This window comes from Oncorhynchus mykiss, chromosome 29, assembly GCF_057628025.1.
Source record: "Oncorhynchus mykiss isolate SJ-2025 chromosome 29, ASM5762802v1, whole genome shotgun sequence".
Lineage (NCBI taxonomy): Eukaryota > Metazoa > Chordata > Actinopteri > Salmoniformes > Salmonidae > Oncorhynchus > Oncorhynchus mykiss.
Window position 1 is genome coordinate 28,545,523 of NC_143050.1, and position 21,233 is coordinate 28,566,755.

The window sequence follows — 21,233 nt, forward strand, 5'->3', positions numbered from 1 at the left end:
CCAGCACAATGACAAGTACTGGGAAGATAGGAGAAGAAGAGACAATACTACACCATCCAACCCTTTTGCTTTCTTCAGTGCAGTCTAAACCAGTCATACTGGAGGCCTTGCATGTGGGCCATGGGTTTTGCGTGACAACACTGCAATGGCTCTGATCAAACATTTATGAATGATCATTTCAAAGATGGGTTTTAAACATGCTCTCAAAGCCTGTCATGTTCCTAAATAACTTAAGACATAAGATATACATTCATCTTGAATGAAAAGAAAGGACCAGAAATTGATGCCCGGTTTTAAAATAGAACAGCACGTGTGAATGGGAGCAGGAAATGCTAGGTGGCACCAATAAGAAGGGGGTATATGATAGGCTACTTTATGAATCCAACATGGATGAATCCACACTTGCCAAACAAATCACTCCCTTACTGTTAATCAAGAATGAGCTGAAATTATGGATGTGCGGGAGATAGAGATGGGACAATTAGGCCCCTCTAGGTTTAAATGCTGACACAGATTGGATAACATGGTGACCCAACACACATTTATTGCAATCCGTGAATCCTTGAGACGTTACTGCCTAACGCTAAATTTAACCCCTACCCTTAATTTAACCATAAATCTTACCCCAGCATTAACCGTTTTACACTTCAACAGGTTGACATCAGAGTTGGGACGTCCCAATGATCTCGTTTAGACTGTAGAGAAGATAGCAATAGAGGTGTGAGTGCGTTCTCGGGAATATTTTCCTAATAGATCATGTAGGCTAGTCTACATCCATAGGCTATTCTGATAAAATGCTGTGAGCGAGGGTCCTTGAATAGTTTGCTTTGTGTGCTTGACACCGTGGTGTCGATATTTTGCTTACACCGGTGTTTCTTAGCCCTAGGGGATGCATTGTGCGCAAGGGAAGAATTTGCGGGCTCTATCTCACTGCGCGTGGGAAAAAGTGGTGCAGACAAGAGCAGTGTAGGCTACGTAGAACACGATCGTTGCAGCGCCATCATGTTGAAACACAGCAGTCTAAAGTCGCTTTGTGCATCGGTAATCCGATCAAATGTCACGATGCAGCAGGAGTTGACCGATCGGGCCTAATCCATGCAAATTGTTTGAAGGTATCGAGCAGAGGGACCAGTAGGATAAAGATGGTGAAGCGGAATGTTACGCGATCTACCAGTTCCTAGTCATGTACAGGTAAGCGCCTATTTATGATCCAGGAGATCGGGCAAAGAGCCTACATTATGACGAATCGCATAACACCAGCGAATCGATGAAGGTACCAGTGGCGCCGATGATTTGACCATGAAAGGCCCCCCGCGGATCATTTAATTAGAGACGTGTCACATCGTTTTGGCTTTCATCGTCGTCGGACATTCAGACAGGTGTCTGTTTGTTAAATAGGATAATAGCCCGTTCGTTGAGCAGTTGTCAATAAGTAAACATGTATTAGGATATTTCATCACAGGAGCGCCTACTCGTTTTGCTTTTCTTTTGGGTTACGTCCCACTCCATACACGGTGACAGAATCGGAAGAGCGTTTTCTGCACAAGCTACCTGCTGTCCTACCCTTTTAATTTCCTCACGTTCAGGCAAAAAAAAGTCCTCCCAGCGGCCATTCAACGTGGGACTTGAATAGTCTACAAGCTTTTGCCAGTCGTCACACCACCTTACTTAGTCTATGCATTAATCCTGTCCTGCTGAAACCACAAATATATCAACAAAATATAACCAATAGGCCTATTGATACTCGGGGAGAGTGGGGTATATTGAGCCAAAGGGTTAGTTGAGCCACTCCTTGTTTCTAAGAAACCATGCACAAAATTAATCATGTGACCAAATATTTAGGAAGAGGTCATAAGAGTCTGTGAAGGAAGAAACCACATGGAAAAAGTGGTAAGCAAGTTAGGTCCCAAAAAATTGATTTTCACGAAGTCAAATGAATTTATGTTGTAAGTTTCATGGCGCTTGTATCTAAACCAACGTTATCTAAACCAAATATTGTTTAATACATCAATTTGGGTCTTTATAAACTACAAATGAGGTCCTTAATCTAGCATGAAAGTGCATCCTTGTAGCTGTGTGGGCTAATACAGTCAAAATGTTTGCCTTGGGGTAAATTGAGCCAATGTCCACCATACTCCATACAAATTATGATTACATTTTGTCAGTTTTATGCATAGTATTTTTGCAATGTGTCATGCAAATGAGCTCAAGTGCATTTTGTCGTTGTTACAGAGCTGACATCATTGAGGTTCTTGAGAGAGCAGACAAGGAAGTGAGAGAAGAGAAGAAGTCAATTTGAGCAGCAGCAAGGGATGAAAAATTAGACTGAATGACACTGAAGAGATACATTGATAAAAAAGGAATATGTACCTGTGTGAAAGAGTAGCAGATGCTCATGAGGTCTCATCTGATGACATGGAGTCTGAGCTTGCTAAACATATTAACAATCTCGCGGACCAGTTTCATGGGCTTAGTATCCTCAAATGCAGAGAACTTGCCTACGAGTTGGCACGTTGAAACAACATCCTTGTCCCAGACAATTGGTCAAGAAATGGAAGGGTAAGTGAGATCTATATCTGAATGTAGGCATACATTTTATATATACAATATACCACACCCCCATTCCATTCCATGACTTCAACTTTGACCTACCTGTCACAAGACACTATCACCCACTTACCCTCAATGTGGCTCAATTTACCCTGTACATGTGCTCAACAAACCCCCTTACCCCGGGGAAGTTGTGCCAAGAGACAACTTTGTTTTGGACAAGCTATGTTTTGAAAACTGTTAAGTTTATATTTAATTCTGGTTATTTCCAGGGACACACAATATCAATAAGCATTATGATCACCTGCTCTTTCCATGGCATAGACTGACCAGGGGAATCCATGGGAAAGCTACAGTATGATCCCTTATTGATGTCACCTTGAATCCACTTCAATCAGTGTAGATGAAAGGGAGGAGACAGGTATAGAAGGATTTTAAGCCTCGAGACAATTGAGACATTGATTGTGTATGTGTGCCATTCAGAGGGTGAATGAACAAGACAAAATATTTAAGTGCCTTTGAACAGGGTGGTAGGTGCCAGGCACACCAGGTTGAGTGGGTCAAGAACTGCAATGCTGCTGGGTTTTTCACGCTCAACAGTTTCCCGTGTGTATCAAGAATTGTCCACCGCTCAAAGAACATCCAGCCAACTTGACACAAGTGTGAGAAGCATTGGAGTCAACATGGGCCAGCATCCCTGTGGAATGCTTTTGACACCTTGTAGAGTCCATGCTCTGACAAATGTAATTTGTTCCTAATGTTTTGTACACTCCGTGTAGATATCTTTTAGACATAATACTATATTTCCCTTGATGTAGCGATGCTGAATGTAGAAAATGGCTCAACATACTCTCCCCTACATTGTTTTAACATTGGCCTGTGTGTGTTAGGCTAGCGTAAGATCAGTGACCCCTCCCTGTGGATTTCACTTGGGCCCCCAACAGATGGAGGAGCTGCTCACAGCTCCCTCCCTCCGCCTGCCGCCTGGCCGATGTTGCCCACAGCCTGACCATCTGTGACCTGGGCACTGCCCCCCAGGGGCCCACCCAGTCAGCAGCACCAATCACCGGGGAAAGGGCATATTTCTAGCATATAATCTATACTCTTTGTCCTCCTACATGTCTCCTCTTTGTCGGTTCTCGCCTGCACTCAGATTCCTTTTCATTCTGAGGTTCTGCATTAACCTCTGCCCCTAGTCTCCAGATATCCAGCCTTTATTAAATCTGTACACTCTCTGCTTTCTATATCCATCAAATTTGAATTTAAGCCACTAATTCATACAGTACAATGGGCTATAGCCCTTAAAGCTACAAAATACTTTACCTGCAATACTGTGCACAATTTTGAAAACTGATCCTATACGATACTGTGAAGTCAGTCTACTGATTGATGCTGAGTATACTGCACAGTCTATCTAGAGTTCAGACATCAATATTCTGTACACTGAGCTTAAAGTTTGGTATTCAGCCTGACCTCCTCTCTCTCAGGTCAGTGACGTCAGTGCTTTGTCCCTCCTCCTGCTCCTCCTCCTCACGCCATCTGCCAGCTGCTTTGGTGTGGCGTGGTGCCGCTGCTGGTGCAGGGAGAATATGCCTGAGATTAAACACACCCAGATGAATCCCATGGGATTTAGGTTTTACCCTGGAGTATAGGGAGCCCCTGCGGCTCTGCTTATCTATCAGGATCTTGTGCGTGTGTGCTTTGTAGATGTGTGGGGGATTGGCAGATCTCTGAAATTGAGGATAGAATTGATGTTAAAATGGATATTGGGAGAGTGATACATAGATCTACTTCATAACCACAGGGGTGCTCGCTCACAAACACAATCTCCTGTTTGTAGACATGCCTTCCTGATCCTTCTGTTTCACCCCTGAACCATAACCCCTGAACTATCTGTTCACATTCATTTCCTGTCTCCCTGCAGGCAGTGCTTTGAGTGGTGTCTCCTAGGAGACGGAAGGACCATGTTCTAAAGGTAAACAGACCACAGCAGAGTGATGAGCTACAAGCAGCAGGGGGAGGGGCTAGGTGATGCTATCTTGGAGGAGCATAAGGCTTCACCTGCTTCCAGAAACCGGCAGCCCAATAGCACAGGGGGAGAAGGAGAAGGGGTCCCTGTCCGGAGAAGTTGGAGACCCTGCCAAATGCTCGGTCAGGATGGGCAGGAACATCATCACCACCATCATCCTCCTATTCCGCACCAAGGCTCGGGCCGCGGCCCTGCACGGTACCGTAGACGAACTCCCTCAGGGCAGGGCCCATCCAGACAGTGGGAGGGAGCAGACATGGAGCCTCCTCGCCACACCCAGCCGCCTTGCCCTGGCGCGGCCCGCTACCGCCGCCAGGGAGAGCCCAGGGTTAGAGTTTACAGACAGAGACCGCCGACGAGAGATGGCCAAGACACCCACGCCCTGCCGTTTCAACAGCAACGGTCATCTGGCGCTCCCCTGACTGAACAGAGGGACATGACTGGTCCCGCAACAATGAAGCAGCAGCACCCCCCACACTCCTGTCCACCCCACCACACACAGAACAGTAGAGCACCTGACCTTACTGCTGGTACCTCTCCTACCCCCACACACCACACACCATGTCTTACTGCCCCTGATCCCCCTTCCCAAGACCTGCATCAAACCCTTCCCAACATAGAGTCTCCCCAACCTCAGGAGGAAGAGGAGGAAGGGTACAGCTCATCCATAACGCAGTCTGTTAGTACTCAAAGTGGATTTGACAACCAGACAGACCTAGAGAACCAGAGGGAGGGGGGCCATGGAGAGGGGGAGACCGGTCTGGGAGAAGAAGACAGCAGCGAGAGGGATCTGGTAGAGGATGATCAGGAACATGGAACTAATGAGTACTGTTCTGACACTGAGAGTGCTGCCTCGCTAAGCATGGAGGCTCCGCCCCTGAGTTCACCTCCTCACCAATCACCATTCTTGCCCCCTCCACTTCAGTCTGAGAACTCGGACCAATATAGTGACGAGTTTAGCCCAAGTCCCACCTATGAAAATGACATAATGCCTGATGATGAGAGCTACACTGATTCTCCACTGTCCCACCCCAAATCCTTCACCTTCAGAGACTCGTATCCTAAGACCTATGCAGAATTCTATAATGAGTCCTACCCACAGTCAGAATCTATCACAGAATCCAACACAGAGCCCTACGCAAAATCCTACCCTCAGTCTTTCCCTGCACCCTTGAAATGGATTAATTATCCAGACAGGAGATCTGAGGCTGACCCTGATGAGCCATATTCAGAACTTCACCCAGGTTCCTGCAGTCGTAGACAGAGCAAGCATGTTTATAAGGGAGCTACAGACACTGAACCCCAACCCCGTGACTCCTGGCCAGGTAGGGATGTGGGGTTACCACAGACCAGCCCCCATTGGCAGGGACGCTCAGTCGGCTCAAGGCTACACCACTACAATGACACTACGTCTGATGGGGAGGACGACAGCCTCAAAGAAAGCCCCAGATCCCAAAGCCTGGGGCCACCTCCCTGGAACGTGCAAGGTGAAGCCCAGTCAGAGCGTCCCAGCTCTGGGCAGCCTGGTTCAGGTGAGTTCCAGGATGAGCAGGCCGGGATGGAGCTCCGACCTCCAGCGGAAGGCCTTTCAGAGGACAGTGTCACAGGCTCAGGAGATGCTATCTCTCTGGCCATCAGGGACATCCGAGAGGCCATAGAGGAGGTGAAGACAAAGACGGTGCGCTCGCCCTACACTCCTGACCAGCCCATAGAGCCTGTGTGGGTGATGAGACCGGAGGTCAGTCCTAATGAGGACGAATCCTCCCCAGAGCAGCCACCGGGTGGCGAAGTGAGTATGAGCCAGCCCTGGATCACTACAGAAATCACATTTTTGAAATGTTTACATAGTGGAGAGAATGGATGTTTATCCATTCATTGCATCAGTGATAAGAGTGATCTCTGAGGTAATAATGTTATCTACTCCTGTTTAAATGTGCCACCAGAAATCAATTGAGGTTCTCTCTTAATCTGTTCTACAGCCTGTCTCTCAGTCTCCTTCACACTATAACCCAGTCCCAGCCCGAGTTCCCTCCCCTGTCCATGTTCCAGTACCAGCTCCAGCCCCATCTCGAGTTCCGGTGCCAGTCCCAGAGCATGTCTGTCCTGTGAGGGTAGAGTCCTCCAGAACACACCAGGATCAGCAGAGGGAGCATAGAGAACAGAGGGAGCCGCCTAGGCCACCATCCATTGAGGAGGTAAGTGACTGCTCTGCACTGTGTCACACGCACCACTGTGGAAAGAGAAGTGCTATTCTACTGTTACTGTCACCATTACTGATGTATAATAGTAATATTCTGTTTTCATTTCAGATCCAGAGGCATATGCCGTCCTTCCCTACATACGTGGAAGGTGAGTGTCTCGGGTGGTTGGGGGGGTCAGTAGTGAGATAAGCAAAACGTTTTTGTAGATTAAGCTTTGCTGTGGTATAAAATGCACTTCAATTACTTGATGGAAAAGGTTAGGCATCAGTGGCATGTTGTCACTCACTTTTGATTTTGTTTTCACTCAAATCAAAAGTGATGACCATTGATTGTCGCCAACCTCAATGACCGTCTTGTCCACAGTCCCAGGGCCATGTGACCCAGAGGACCTGATTGATGGCATCATTTTTGCAGCCAGCTACCTGGGCTCCACCCACCTGCTGTCAGAGAGGACTCCCACTAAGAGTGCCCGCATGCAGCAGGCCCAGGAGGCTATGAGCCGTGTCAGGGTGAGCCACACGGGGGTCACATCAGCTAGGACCGAATACTCTTCCCTTTCTCCTTCCTTCCCTCTTCCATCTTTTAAGTGACAGGCAGTAATCATTCTCATGTCCTTAGTTCCATATAATTATGTGCATTATATTGTGCATTACATTTTTACTAAATAGCTATTGACACATCTGCCAAATAACATTGTTTCATGTCCATAAAGAAGTATTGGGGAATGCCCATGGCATCTGTCAGTCTATGTTGTTATCACATGCAGTCTGTTTGTTTCTTGAGGGGTGCTAATGTCACATTGACGAAGGGGAAACTTTTGAGGATGTTTGCTTCATAACCTCTGGGCCAGTAACTTTTGTCAGATGTGGTAGACAGCTTAAATCACCACCTGCCCACACAAGGCATGTGTGTACACACACACACACACACACACACAGCCCTAATACACCAAATGGGATGGCCAATCTTCTGTGAGCCAATCCAGTGTCGTCCATACCCTAGCCCCATCTTACTATTCTTGGCGGAGCATTGTCTTGAACGCACTTGCTCTCTCTCTCTCTTGCTATTCTATATGGCAGACTGGACAAAAGCAAGCTAAAAACAGAAAGAAGGTACAGTGACAGTATTACGGCTGTAACATATATTTTTTTCTGTCTGTTCTGTGTCTTAAGTCATATTTTCTGTTTGTCTGTAATGGTTGTTTGAATGTCTTCTGTTGTTGAAGTGATGCTCTCCTCTCCCTAAATGTGCAGACTGGGGGGGAGATTCCTTCTTCCACTGAAGTGGATCTCTTCATGTCTACACAGAGGATCAAAGTGCTGAATGCAGACACTCAGGTAAATACTGTATAATATTGACCTTAGCATGGACTCACTCAAGGATAGCGGCTGCTATGTTACATGTACCAAACAATCGCTATAGTGTTAGTAATCCCGGTGTTAATTTGGTCGTTCCATGAAATGAGTGCCTGTTGCGTGCAACCCTTTTGATATTTTAAGTAGAAATTGTGCACCAATATTGGATATTAAAGCCTGTTATATTAAATTAAGTGAGCTTTAGTATAGACCACATGGAGAATTCAATAAATGCTAGTGCCAAAATTTGGCATATTGATATTTCCCTCCGTACACCCTCTGTGACTTCTAGAACGATTTTAAACTTCTTAGTTAGGCCCCTTTTTACCCTCAATTTCCGCATGAATGACGTGCCCAAAGTAAACTGCCTGTTGCTCAGGCCCTGAAGCCAGGATATGCTTTTCATTGGTACCATTGAACAGAAAACACTGACATTTGTAGAAATGTTAAAATAATGTTGGAGAATATAACAAAAAAGATATGGTAGGAGAAAATCCAACCGGAATTTTCTTTTTTTGAGAGACCATCGTCTTAGAATGGCAAGCATAAGGTCATACTGAAAATTAGTTCCCTGGATGCAATTCCTATGGCTTCCACAGGGTGTCAGCAGTCTATGTTCAAGGTTTCAGGCTTTTAATTTAAAAAACGAATAAGAAATATCAGTTTTAATACAGGGACACAGTCTTGGAAATTTGTGTCTGTGCGCCATGAAGACAGGATGCACCTGCTAAACATTTGTTTCCTATTGAACATACTTCTTTCCGTACTAAATATTATAGTTTGTTTACATTTTAGGGTATCTGAGGAGTGAATAGAAACGTATTTTGACTTGTTGAAACAAAGTTTCGGGGTAGATTTTCGGAAAGGTTGCAAGATCGAATCCCCGAGCTGACGAGGTTAAAGAGCTGTCGTTTTGCCCCTGAACAAGGCAGTTAACCCAAAGTTCCTAGGCCGTCATTGAAGATAAGAATTTGTTCTTAACTGACTTGCCTAGTTAAATTAAAGTTTAAAAAAATGTTGGAGTGGATTATTCAAATCGATGGCGCTAACTAAACAGACTTTTTGGGATATAAAGAAGGATTTTATCTAGCAAAACGACACTACATGCTATAGCTGGGACACTTTGGATGACAAATCAGAGGAAGATTTTCAAAAAGTAAGTGAATATTTAGTCGCTATTTGTGAATTTATGAAACCTGTGCCGGTGGTAAAAATGTTTGATGTGGGGCGCTGTACTAGCTACTGTAAATCTGACATTGCAGTAAGATTAACAATAATTTAAGCTTTCAACTGATATGTACCTAAATGTTTAATAGCCATAATTTTTATGATTATTTGTTTTAATTGCGCGCCCTCCAGTTTCACCGGGATGCCTAGCCCAAACAGGTTTTAACCCACTTAAACCCAAAATGTCTCCAAGTATTCACCATCATTGTAAATAAAGATTATTATGTGATTAGTGATTCATTTACATCTGTCCCTCATTTTAAGGTTAACCCTGTTACGTGAACTGAACTCTCATTTTTAATATGGTGAAACTATTCCTTTTAAAATATTTTTTCAAAAGGAACATTAAACAGCCAAATTATAGTGATAAAGCAGGTGAGCTGGTTCTACCCTTTGTCCATTTTGTGGTGGAAAACTGAGTGGGTCAAGCATAACACGTCAACCCTATTACCCATAGATAGGCAGGCTAGAAATGTTTAAATTTCCTTTTTTTTTGCATTAAATTTCCCCTCCCTGTTGTACACAACAAGCTTCCATTCCCCCGTCACAAGGGGATTTATGGCTGGTTTAAGATTAAATTGTCAACACTGTTACTTTATTTGACACTTACTAGTCATTTTTTTAAATTTAGCCTATTGAGATGGGATTTCTTTTTTTATGAAGTTGAACATGTGCTCTTAATGACAATGTTACAATTAGGTGAACATTTAATTTTTATTTGCCACCTAATTGGTGGAACGGCGCAGTTATCAAACACAACACTACATCCACATACAATACTGCCAAACACCTCTTTCCCTCTATAGCCACATAACCATGTCCTTATCCTGTGTTCCTATCAGGCGTCCATGATGGACCTGCCACTGAGGACCATCTCCTACATCGCCGACATAGGCAACATGGTGGTGCTGATGGCCAGGGGGAAGATGGTACGCTCCAGGAGCGCTCAGGAACATCTGAACCATACAACTGACCACACCAACAGCCCTGCCCGCAACGACCTCCCCCAGTACAGGATGGTCTGCCACGTGTTTGAGTCGGAGGATGTAAGTGTGTGTTTACAAATGATTTGTTTAACTCTGACACAAGTGTGTGTATGAAGGAACTTTATGACATACAACGTAATATGTGCGTTTGTGTTGCCACTCTTACCCTCTGTCCAGGCCCAGCTCATAGCCCAGTCTATTGGCCAGGCCTTCAGTGTGGCGTACCAGGAGTTCCTGCGGGCCAATGGCATCGACCCAGAGGACCTGAGTCAGAGGGAGTACAGCGACCTGCTCAACACTCAGGACATGTACAACGATGACCTCATCCACTTCTCCAAGTCAGAGAACTGCAGAGATGTGAGTCAACCACCAGGGGGCAGGCCAGTGTTGGGTGCTTAGAATTTTGAAATGGGATTTTAGACCTTCGTGGCTATGCCAATTAGTTCTAAAACAGTGAGCTATACCTGTAATACACAGCATTAACAAGAAGGGCTAACTGAAAGACATTCAAGTGAACAGTTGCCTTGACCTTATTGGTGTAAGTAGTGTAATTTGTTCTGTGTGTATCCTATTGCAGGTTTACATAGAGAAGCAGAAGGGAGAGATGCTGGGCGTGGTCATAGTGGAGTCAGGCTGGGGCTCTATTCTGCCCACCGTCATCATTGCTAGCATGATGCATTTTGGGCCTGCGGAGAAGTCTGGTCGACTCAACATTGGTGACCAGCTCATGACCATCAATGGAACCAGTCTGGTTGGACTGCCCCTCTCCACTTGCCAGAGTATCATCAAGGTTTGCCTTTGTCTTGTCTGTGTTCTTTCAGCCTCTTTCCCTCATCTCCCTGCCTTCACCTTTTCTCTCTTTGTGTCACTGCAGCCCAACTGTGCATTTCTGCTGAAAATGCAAATGCACTTGTGGTCAGGCAGACAGTCCGTTTTAAATCTAAATAGTCTACCCCTCTGCAAGCTGGCACACACTGAAAACAATTGACTTTGACTGCTTGACCATGCGGTGCTGTAAGTGCATTTTTTCCCCTCTTCTCTTGGCTGTCTCCTCCTGTTATAATCTGTCCCCCCAGGGTCTGAAGGCCCAGTCCAAGATTAAGTTGAACATCGTCAGGTGTCCCCCCGTCACTATGGTGCTGATCCGCAGACCAGACCTCCGATATCAGCTGGGCTTCAGCGTACAGAATGGCATTGTGGGTATCATGACAATTGGGGGGGGGGGGGGGGGAAGAGAGATGACCCTTAGCTTTGAGTGCTTGATTAGATTTATTGCTGTTTGTGACCCTCTGTCCTGTAAAGATCTGCAGTCTGATGAGGGGGGGCATTGCTGAGAGAGGAGGGGTCCGTGTCGGTCATCGCATCATTGATATCAACGGTCAGAGTGTGGTGGCTACACCTCATGAGAAGATTGTTCAAGTCCTGTCTAATGCAGTGGGAGAGGTACAAGAACACACGCAACAGTAACATGTAATAGTCCAGTGTTCGAGGTCAAGAACTTAAATAGTCATGAGTTGAAGTAATCCTAATTGAATCTGTAAATGGCATTACAATTAATTTATGGAGTGGAGATAGAATTGACTGTCAATTCAAAACGTCAGGAAAACTCTATGCTCGGCTGTGTTTTGATCACGCAACCTTTGTGCTGCAGATCCACATGAAGACGATGCCTGCAGCCATGTACCGTCTATTGACTGCCCAGGAACAGCCGGTCTACATCTGAGACTTGCTCTCTCTCCCTGGACAAAACTCTCCATTCCAGTTCACATCAAGGGGATTTTACTTCGGTTTTTATTTAATTACATTCATCAGCCACGTATTTGATTTTCACATCACTGTTTGCTTAAAATCAAAGTATTTTCATGCCACTCCGCACTGACTTGCCTTAATCTGAACCAAAACGGCACAGAGTTGTTTACCAGGCAGATTAATGTTTGATCAGTAACCAGATAGCGGAATTTAAATATGCGTATTGAGGAGAAACACCTTTGGTCTTTCAGGATCCTATGAATGTACTGTAAACTGTCTCCATGGGGGCGTGGTAACCCAAATGTGAGCTTTTCATTGGACCAAAACCACTTCTACAGCCTTGCATGTAAAAAATATGTAACTGCGATGTTGCAGCTGTGCTATAATTTGCACCTGGTTGAATGAACTCCTAGAAACAGTCACCACGACACAAATGAAAGTTTAAAATAGATTTATTTGAGAAAGTTAACGACTCACTAGTTGATTTCAGCCGCATGAAGATGACCATGATGCATATACAGATGGTTGACACCCCTGATACACCCTGGTAAAACAAGAATGGAGCATCTATACTGTATATGCCATAAAAATGTGATTGTCTCAGGTTGTATGTAAACTGGCATGTTTTGTCCATCACCTCAGAGCCTAGTGCTGACTGCTTCTTTCAGTGGTCTGACACTGCTACACTATAAAAGGCACTTTGTATGCGCTGATCTCTAGTATTAAAATACACAAAAATGACAGAGTACAGTAAATCAAAGGGTATGCAATGAGAGATAACCCACCACCCACTAACAGGCCAGCTGGAGACAGAGTACCCCCATGTCTGTCCAGATCTGTTACATTGAAATAAACAAGATTTAAAACATGTAAAAAGATCATATATATACATACACGGTTATAAAAAGTGTATTCGAACCCTATTGGTTTGGATAAATATGACTGCGGGGTTGGGAGGTTAAAAGGCATATATGCCATCCCACACAGTGAGGGAAACAGTCAATGTCAGGACACACCTGAATGGGATATATCATCCTGCCACTAGGTGGGGCCACAGGACAGGGTGTTCGAGTAACCACAGTGAGAACAATAAGGTGGATCTGTCTGTCCTACATCTCAGTGTCTTTGTACTTCTGGGGGTTGCTGTAGTAGCCTCGTCTGGTCTGGTTGGCCAGCTGTCTGCGGTACTCTTCCTCATCGTCGTCGTAGTGACCCCTGCTCTCAGAGTACGGTGGCCTGGAGGACGGGGTCTGGGGCTCTGAGCTGGACACACAGGAGAGCGGGAGAGACATTTTTGTTCATTCAGATTGTTGGGCATTGAGTCTGTAAAAAAAAAAAGTATTGAACCCAACCTGACAGGCAGTGGAAAGTTAAGTAAAAATGCTAATTTGTGTGGTGATCGACAAGGTTAAAAAGACGAACTTACCCTATTGGCTGTGGGCGGTTGTGGTTGGGCTTTGGTAGTTTCACTGGGACTGCATAGATGTCTGGGTGCTTCTGGGCTATTTCCAGCTACAGTCAAGAGAGCAGGAGGAGTTTGACAGTTGTGTCAACGCACATACTGTACATTAAACATAAAGCAACATACAGTTGAAGTTGGAAGTTTACATACACCTTAGGCAAATACATTTAAACTCAGTTTTTCACAATTGCTGACATTTAATACCAGTAAGACAGGGTCTTAGATCACCACTTAATTTTAATGTGAAAAGTCAGAAAAATAGTAGAGAATTATTTATTTCATCACATTCCCAGTGGGTCAGAAGTTTACATACTCAATTATTATTTGGTAGCATTGCCTTTAAATTGTTTTAATGACTCCAACCTAAGTGTAATGTAAACTTACGATTTCAACTGCATGCACTTGAATATACCTTTTGGCACTTGAAATAAAACATTTAAATCAGAATATATGAAATTATCACTTTCCCCTGTAGAACCATTTGGTTCTTTTATGGGCATTACATCTTACTGCTAGGGGCGTTACTGTCTGTTTTCCACCAGTAGTACTGACCCGTGCTTGCTCGGCCTCCTGGAGCTCCAGCATCCTCTGGGCTCTGGCCAGGTGGTCCATCTTTTCGAAGGCCTTCACCTTGCCAATGAATGAGCGGTTAGCCGGGTCCTCTCCCCCCTGGACACTGTGGTCCTCAGATGACTGGCCGGGGGCCTTTAGGGTGGGCTTGAGGGCCACGGGGGGCGGGGCGGGCTTGGACCCCCCGGCTGCGTCACTGCTAATGGTGCTGCTGGAATGGGAGTCATAGCCCCCCCGAGACTGCACCCTCACCTGGTGCAATAGAAGAGGATATTCTGGTCTTAAAAGCAAGCACAAAATGTGGTACAGGGTTTGAGAGCTGAGGGTGGGGTTCAAGGGGGTCTCACCTTGGGGGGCTCAGGGACGAAGGTGGGGGGCGGGCTGGGGTCTCTCAGCACCTCTCTGCTCCCTGATCTCATACGAGGTATGGGGGCAGGATGGCGTCTCTACAGGTGGGAATGGAGGGATGTACGCATGTCAACAAACACAGACTAGGTCAACACAACAAGTCAAGATTGTTGACTGGCAATGAGAGATTAATGGAGTACACTTGAGAGAGACAGATGCCAGTCTCCATCTCTGACACTGGATGAGTGATTGACAATGAGGGCTCGTGATTGACAGTAGTAAAGCACACCCACCTCCTCTGGCAGTACGGGCTCTGAGGAGCGGCTGATGGCCGACATCGGCTGATGGGGCTCGTCCATTGGCTCGTCCAGCTCGTTGTCGGTGTAAGCCCCACCCTCGTCGGCCGTGTCGTCGAAGTCGCTGGTCAGTCGGCTGTCCATGCTCAGGTAATCGGTGCTCATCGCTGACAGGTATGACATGTGGTCATCATGGATATCCAGTTCCTCTTCAGAGCCGTCCAACTGAAAGAAAGACGCAAGTTGGTATGAAAGACACTACATACAGTACATAAATTCACATATTCAAGTAAATGAATATCTTAGAAATTGTTGCGGTTGATATTTTTGTTCTCTGTGTGTGTGTGTGCGTGCGTGCGTGTGTACACACACCAAAAATTTTTAAAAAACACAACATGCAACAATTTCAAAGATTGTACTGAGTTACAGTTCATAAGGAAATCAGCCAATTGAAATAAATTCATTAGGCCCTAATCTATGGATTTCACATGACTGGTCACAAAAACAAAAGTGGCGCCGTTGATCAGAAAACCAGTCAGTATCTGGTGTGACTCATGCAGCGAGACACAGCTCCTTCACATAGAGTTGATCAGAAAACCAGTCAGTATCTGGTGTGACTCATGCAGCGAGACACAGCTCCTTCACATAGAGTTGATCAGAAAACCAGTCAGTATCTGGTGTGACTCATGCAGCGAGACACAGCTCCTTCACATAGAGTTGATCAGAAAACCAGTCAGTATCTGGTGTGACTCATGCAGCGCGACACAGCTCCTTCACATAGAGTTGATCAGAAAACCAGTCAGTATCTGGTGTGACTCATGCAGCGAGACACAGCTCCTTCACATAGAGTTGATCAGAAAACCAGTCAGTATCTGGTGTGACTCATGCAGCGAGACACAGCTCCTTCACATAGAGTTGATCAGAAAACCAGTCAGTATCTGGTGTGACTCATGCAGCGCGACACAGCTCCTTCACATAGAGTTGATCAGAAAACCAGTCAGTATCTGGTGTGACTCATGCAGCGCGACACAGCTCCTTCACATAGAGTTGATCAGAAAACCAGTCAGTATCTGGTGTGACTCATGCAGCGCGACACAGCTCCTTCACATAGAGTTGATCAGAAAACCAGTCAGTATCTGGTGTGACTCATGCAGCGCGACACAGCTCCTTCACATAGAGTTGATCAGAAAACCAGTCAGTATCTGGTGTGACTCATGCAGCACGACACAGCTCCTTCACATAGAGTTGATCAGAAAACCAGTCAGTATCTGGTGTGACTCATGCAGCGAGACACAGCTCCTTCACATAGAGTTGATCAGGCTGTTGATTGTGGCCTGTGGAATGTTGCCTAACTCCTCTTCAATGGCTGTGTGAAGTTGCTGGATATTTTGGCGGGAACTGGAACATGCTGTCATACGTCATTCCAGAGCATCCCAAACCTGCTCAATGGGTGACGTACTACCAAATTCTCTAAAATAACATTGAGGCAGCTTATGGTAGAGAAATTAACATTAAATTATCTGGCAACGGCTTTTGTGCACAGGCCTGAAGTGCACATTTTAGAGTGACCTTTTATTGTCCCCAGCACAAGGTGCACCTGTGTAATGATCATGCAGTTTCATCAGCTTCTTGATATGCCACACCTATCAGGCGGGATGGATTATTTTGGTAAATCAGAAATGCTCACTAACAGGTATCTAAACAAATTGGTGCACAACATTTGAGAGAAATAAGCTTTGTGTGTGTGAAACATGTCAGGAACACTTCAAATGTTGCATCTATATTTTTGTTCAGTGTATATGTATTAAATAAAAACAGAGCTTACCTTGCCCTCACAGATCCACACAGCCCGCTCCTGCTGTGCCCGGATAGAGTCTTTCACACTCCCATACCACCCGTCATTGGCCGAGTTCAGGTCAACAGTTGCTGTCCAGAGAAACAAACCAGAATGATTGGCACAACAGAAACAGAAGAAATACAGCGTAATCATAGTTTATTACTGAAACAATGTGGCCTCCTTAGACCAACCCTAGTGTTTGGGCTTCATAATACTAGGGATTCACCTGGGGACTTGCATCAGTGACATGTACAGTGCCATATACATAGGAGCTGCTGTGTGTGACTGACCAGTGAAGAGGTGGGAAAAGGTCTTCCTCATTTTGACCGCCTGCTCGTAGAGTTTGCGGGCGCTGCGACTGGAGCCGGGCACAAGGCGGTTCCTCATGGTCTTGATGCCCCCCTTGCTGTCCGGGTTGAGGAACACCACAATGGGGTACCACTGGGTGTAGTTCAGGGTGTCCACTGCCTTGGGAGTCACGTCCAGCAGGGCATGGCGGTCCTAGGGAGACAGGGTCAATGTGAGAGGGAAGCTGGAGAAGATGACAGTGAAGAGGAAGAGTAAGGTGGAGGATGACGACTACGGTGATGAAGGTAAGGGGTGGATGAAGATGATGGTAATGATTAAAATGGGGAGGATGAAGACGCCGGTGGTGATCGCGTTTACCTGTTCGATGATCTGACGAATGGTATTGAGTCTCACCACACCGGAGGACTTGTCAGCGCCTGCGTCCTTGGGCTCGGTCTCTGTGTGGTCAAACAAAAACACATCAGCTTCTCACCAATACTACATAAACACACATGATCATAGAAGCCATAAGGAAATGCTCAATTTAGAATGACCGGTCAGCGCACGGTGAACAAATGTGGAACTATTCCATTGAAATTAAAAATACTAAATTGAGCGCACCTAACGTAAATACATGATGCACCTTCGTTTACAAGCAGAAGTTAGGAGCACCATACTCACTGGCTATGACAAACTCCTCAGGCAGGTCGTTGGCCAGTTTCTCATTGACTGCGTCTGCAATGGGCCCAAACACAACCACTGGTCTCCTGAAGCCAGCTGAGGATCAAAACAGACACACGGTTAGTATCTCACATCTGAAGTCAGAAGTTTACATACACTAACTTAGTATTTGGTAGCGTTGCCTTTAAATTGTTTAACTCGGGTCAAACGTGTCAAGATAGCCCTCCACAATCTTCCCACAAGTTCCGTGAATTTTGGCCCATTCCTCCTGACAGAGCTGGTGCAACTTAGTCAGGTTTGTAGGCCTCCTTGCTCGCACAAGCTTTTTCAGTTCTGTCCACACAATTTCTATAGGATTGAGGTCAGGGTTTTGTGATGGCCACTCCAATACCTTGACTTTGTTGTCCTTAAGCCATTTTGCCACAACTTTGTAAGTATGCTTGGGGTCATTGTCCATTTGGAAGACCCATTTGCGACCAAGCTTAAACTTCCTCACTGATGTCTTGGGATGTTGCTTCAATATATCCACATTATTTTGTGAAGTGCACCAGTCCCTCCTGCAGCAAAGCACCCCCACAACATGATGCTGCCACCCCCGTGTTTCACAGCTTGCAATCCTCCCCCCTTTTCCTCCAAACATAACCATGGTCATTATGGCCAAACAGTTCTATTTTTGTTTCATCAGACCAGAGGATATTTCTCTAAAATGTGTGATTTTTGTCCCCATGTGCAGTTGCAAACCGTAGTCTGGCTTTTTTTATGGCGGTTTTGGAGCAGTGGCTTCTTCCTTGCTGATTGGCCTTTTAGGTTGTCAATACAGGACTCATTTTACTGTGGATGTAGATACTTTTGTACCTGTTTCATCCAGCATCTTCACAAGGTCCTTTGCTGTTGTTCTGGGATAGATTTGCACTTTTCACACCAAAGTACATTCATCTCTAGGAGACAGAACGCGTCTCCTTCCTGAGCGGTATGACGGATTTGTGGTCCCATGGAGTTTATACTTGCGTACTATTGTTTGTACAGATGAACGTTGTACCTTCAGGCGTTTGGAAATTGCTCCCAAGGATGAACCAGACTTGTGGAGGTCTACAATTTTCTTGGCTGATTTCTTTTGATTTTCCCATGATGTCAAGCAAAGAGGCAATGAGTTTGAAGGTAGGCCTTGAACTACATCCACAGGTACACCTCCAATTGACTCAAATTATGTCAATTAGCCTATCAGAAGCTTCTAAAGCCATGACATCATTTTCTGGAATTTTCCAAGCTGTTTAAAGGCACAGTCAACTTAGTGTATGTAAACTTGTGACCCATTTGGAATTGTGATACAGTGAATTAATCTGTCCGTAAACAATTGTTGGAAAAATCATGTGTCAGGCACAAAGTAGATGTCCTAACCGACTTGCCAAAACGATAGTTTGTTAACAAGAAACGTGTGGAGTGGTTGAAAAACGAGTTTTAATGTCTCCAACCTAAGTGCATGTAAACTTCCAACTTCAACTGTAGCTCTGGTTAGACATGCTATATAGTTTGTCTGTGCATTCCATTATGAGAAAGTTCCTAATAATTCAGTTGATAGTTAAGTTCAATCGAAAGTTTAGAACTTGTTCTGTTCTATCCAGTCAAGTGGCTCTTAGACCACACCCCAACAGGAGATAGGAGTCTTTTGCGTTGGGAGACGTACCTTCTCGTAAGACCACCCTCTCGTAGGCAGAGAAGCGAGTGGTGACAGGGGTGGCAGTCAGATCCTCTCTGCTCTTACGGAGGTCCTTCTTCTTTGCCGCCCTTTGACCCCTCAACCTCCAGAAGTCTCCTCTGTCATTGGCTGTTCCTCTCTGGGCATTCTGCACATTTGACATTTGTTCCGCCCTGAGAAGCAGAGAACACCAGGAATCATAAAGTACTTAGTCTCAATCATCACACACACACACTTTCAAACACTTGGGTGAAAACTTGGTAATTCCATCAGACATGGTTAAAACTACTGTCAAGGTAGAGAACATCACTTCTAAAATTGAGATCATATGAATTACTACATACGGTGCCAACTGAATACAAAGCCAAATTAAACAAATATCTTCCAACATTGTTATAGGCTACATACAGTATGATAATAGATAGGATTATTACACCTACATATTAACATGATCCAAATATAGTCTGCTATAAGCACAGCACTAATTCATTAATAACATTATGAGTTCCTATTTCACCATGATGAGTTCTTAAATAACCTAAGTTAATTATTTATTCAGGCTGCCATTGGCTGCAGATGGAATAGGAGTCTTATGACTGTGTAATTATGTATAAGTAGCCTCATACACACCTGCTCTTGTTGGGGATGATGCCCTTCTCCAGCAGCTGGTTGTCTTTGTCAGTGCGGATGGCTAGCCAGTTGCCCAGCTTGCCGTCATAGAGTGTGTCAGTCACATTGAAGATCTCCCCTCGGGAGAAGGGCAGGCTCTGGGGAACCTCTTTCTCATACTCAAAGTGGGTCCTGATGAAGAACGAGTCCCCCCTGCCCGATGCCAGGATGTCCTTATAGACTGGAACAGAGGACAGACACCACAAACATCAAACCACTTCACCTGCGACATGAGTTGAAATAAAATGACAGATGTGTCTTTCTCTACAGAGTGAAGGCGTGACTCACCATCTGGTTTGCTCTGAGCCAGGATGGTGACATCCTCTCCCTTTGGAATCTCCAGCAGGTATAGGACAGCATCCTCACGCACCATGCCCCTGAAGTCCATGTTGTTCACCTGACAGACACAAAGACATCAGAAGACATAACATTAGCGATCATATGTAAAGCACTCATGAACAGACATGAGGAATTTCACAAACATGACAAACATTAAAAACTCTTAAGGATCCGCACGTTTTTCATTTTTCTTCGCCTAAAATGACATACTCAAATCTAACTGCCTGTAGCTCAGGCCTTGAATTAAGGATATGCATATTCTTGGTACCATTTGAAAGGAAACACTTTGAAATTTGAAAGAAATGTGAAATGAATGTAGGAGAATATAAAACAATAGATCTGGTAAAACATAATACAAAGGGGGGGAAAATCCATTCTAGCTACTGTAAATTGGACAGTGCAGTAAGATTAACAAGAAGTTAAGCTTTCTGCCAATATCAGATAGTGGGGCAAAAAAGTATTTAGTCAGCCACCAATTGTGCAAGTTCTCCCACTTAAAAAGATGAGAGGTCTGTAATTTTCTTCATAGGTACACTTCAACTATGACAGACAAAATGAGAAAAAAAAATCCAGAATCTCACATTGTAGGATTTTTTATGAATTTATTTGCAAATGATGGTGGAAAATAAGTATTTGGTCAATAACAAAAAAGTTTATCTCAATACTTTGTTATATACCCTTTGTTGGCAATGACAGAGGTCAAACGTTTTCTGTAAGTCTTCACAAGGTTCACACACACTGTTGCTGGTATTTTGGCCCATTCCTCCATGCAGACCCCCTTAGGTGCAGTGATGTTTTGGGGCTGTTGCTGGGCAACAAGGACTTTCAACTCCCTCCAAAGATTTTCTATGGGGTTGAGATCTGGAGACTGGCTAGGCCACTCCAGGACCTTGAAATGCTTCTTACGAAACCACTCCTTCCGTTGCCCGGGCGGTGTGTTTGGGATCATT

The 21,233-nt window shown here is 45.0% G+C and overlaps 2 protein-coding genes across 8 annotated transcripts in view; one reads left to right on the plus strand and one right to left on the minus strand.

The window, feature by feature from the left end:
- The first annotated feature begins 638 nt into the window (after nt 1–638).
- On the plus strand, nt 639–12,973 carry LOC110509765 (amyloid-beta A4 precursor protein-binding family A member 1-like). 4 transcript variants are annotated; one of them, XM_090226947.1, is made up of 14 exons: nt 643–1,191; nt 2,233–2,559; nt 4,475–6,368; nt 6,559–6,774; nt 6,889–6,928; nt 7,144–7,289; nt 7,860–7,892; nt 8,034–8,117; nt 10,205–10,408; nt 10,526–10,705; nt 10,926–11,138; nt 11,425–11,544; nt 11,651–11,791; nt 12,000–12,973. In XM_090226947.1, exons 3-14 carry the CDS (start codon nt 4,548–4,550, stop codon nt 12,069–12,071), a joined length of 3,270 nt encoding a protein of 1,089 aa, XP_090083073.1. In that variant the 5' UTR covers nt 643–1,191; nt 2,233–2,559; nt 4,475–4,547; the 3' UTR covers nt 12,072–12,973. The 4 variants fall into 4 exon arrangements, with proteins under 4 accessions (XP_036823744.2, XP_090083073.1, XP_036823742.2 ...); XM_036967849.2 differs by lacking the exon at nt 7,860–7,892 and having other exon boundaries at nt 639–1,191; XM_036967847.2 differs by lacking the exon at nt 2,233–2,559.
- The window catches only part of tjp2a (tight junction protein 2a (zona occludens 2)), a 35,458-nt gene continuing 26,758 nt past the window's right edge, over nt 12,534–21,233 (minus strand). For 2 of the 4 annotated variants that reach the window (XM_021590854.3, XM_090226945.1), the window contains 12 exons: nt 20,233–20,341; nt 19,906–20,125; nt 19,264–19,448; nt 17,580–17,675; nt 17,277–17,356; nt 16,901–17,111; nt 16,599–16,699; nt 14,771–14,998; nt 14,477–14,575; nt 14,112–14,381; nt 13,524–13,609; nt 12,534–13,360 (listed from right to left, as the gene is read on the minus strand). In XM_021590854.3, coding sequence (XP_021446529.3) covers nt 13,207–13,360; nt 13,524–13,609; nt 14,112–14,381; nt 14,477–14,575; nt 14,771–14,998; nt 16,599–16,699; nt 16,901–17,111; nt 17,277–17,356; nt 17,580–17,675; nt 19,264–19,448; nt 19,906–20,125; nt 20,233–20,341 — 1,839 coding nt within the window. In that variant the 3' untranslated portion in view covers nt 12,534–13,206. Of the gene's footprint in view, nt 13,421–13,523; nt 13,610–14,111; nt 14,382–14,476; nt 14,576–14,770; nt 14,999–16,598; nt 16,700–16,900; nt 17,112–17,276; nt 17,357–17,579; nt 17,676–19,263; nt 19,449–19,905; nt 20,126–20,232; nt 20,342–21,233 lie in introns of all 4 variants that reach the window. The other 2 variants (XM_036967845.2, XM_090226946.1) reach the window with 1 other exon arrangement.

What these genes read in the sequence shown, in the direction of transcription:
- LOC110509765 (XM_090226947.1), top strand. Translation starts at nt 4,548, where the DNA reads ATGAGCTACAAGCAGCAGGGGGAGGGGCTAGGTGATGCTATCTTGGAG. An exon ending in CTTCCCTACATACGTGGAAG is followed by an intron (nt 6,929 to 7,143) that starts GTGAGTGTCTCG and finishes TCTTGTCCACAG; the next exon opens with TCCCAGGGCCATGTGACCCA. An exon ending in AGTCAGAGAACTGCAGAGAT is followed by an intron (nt 10,706 to 10,925) that starts GTGAGTCAACCA and finishes ATCCTATTGCAG; the next exon opens with GTTTACATAGAGAAGCAGAA.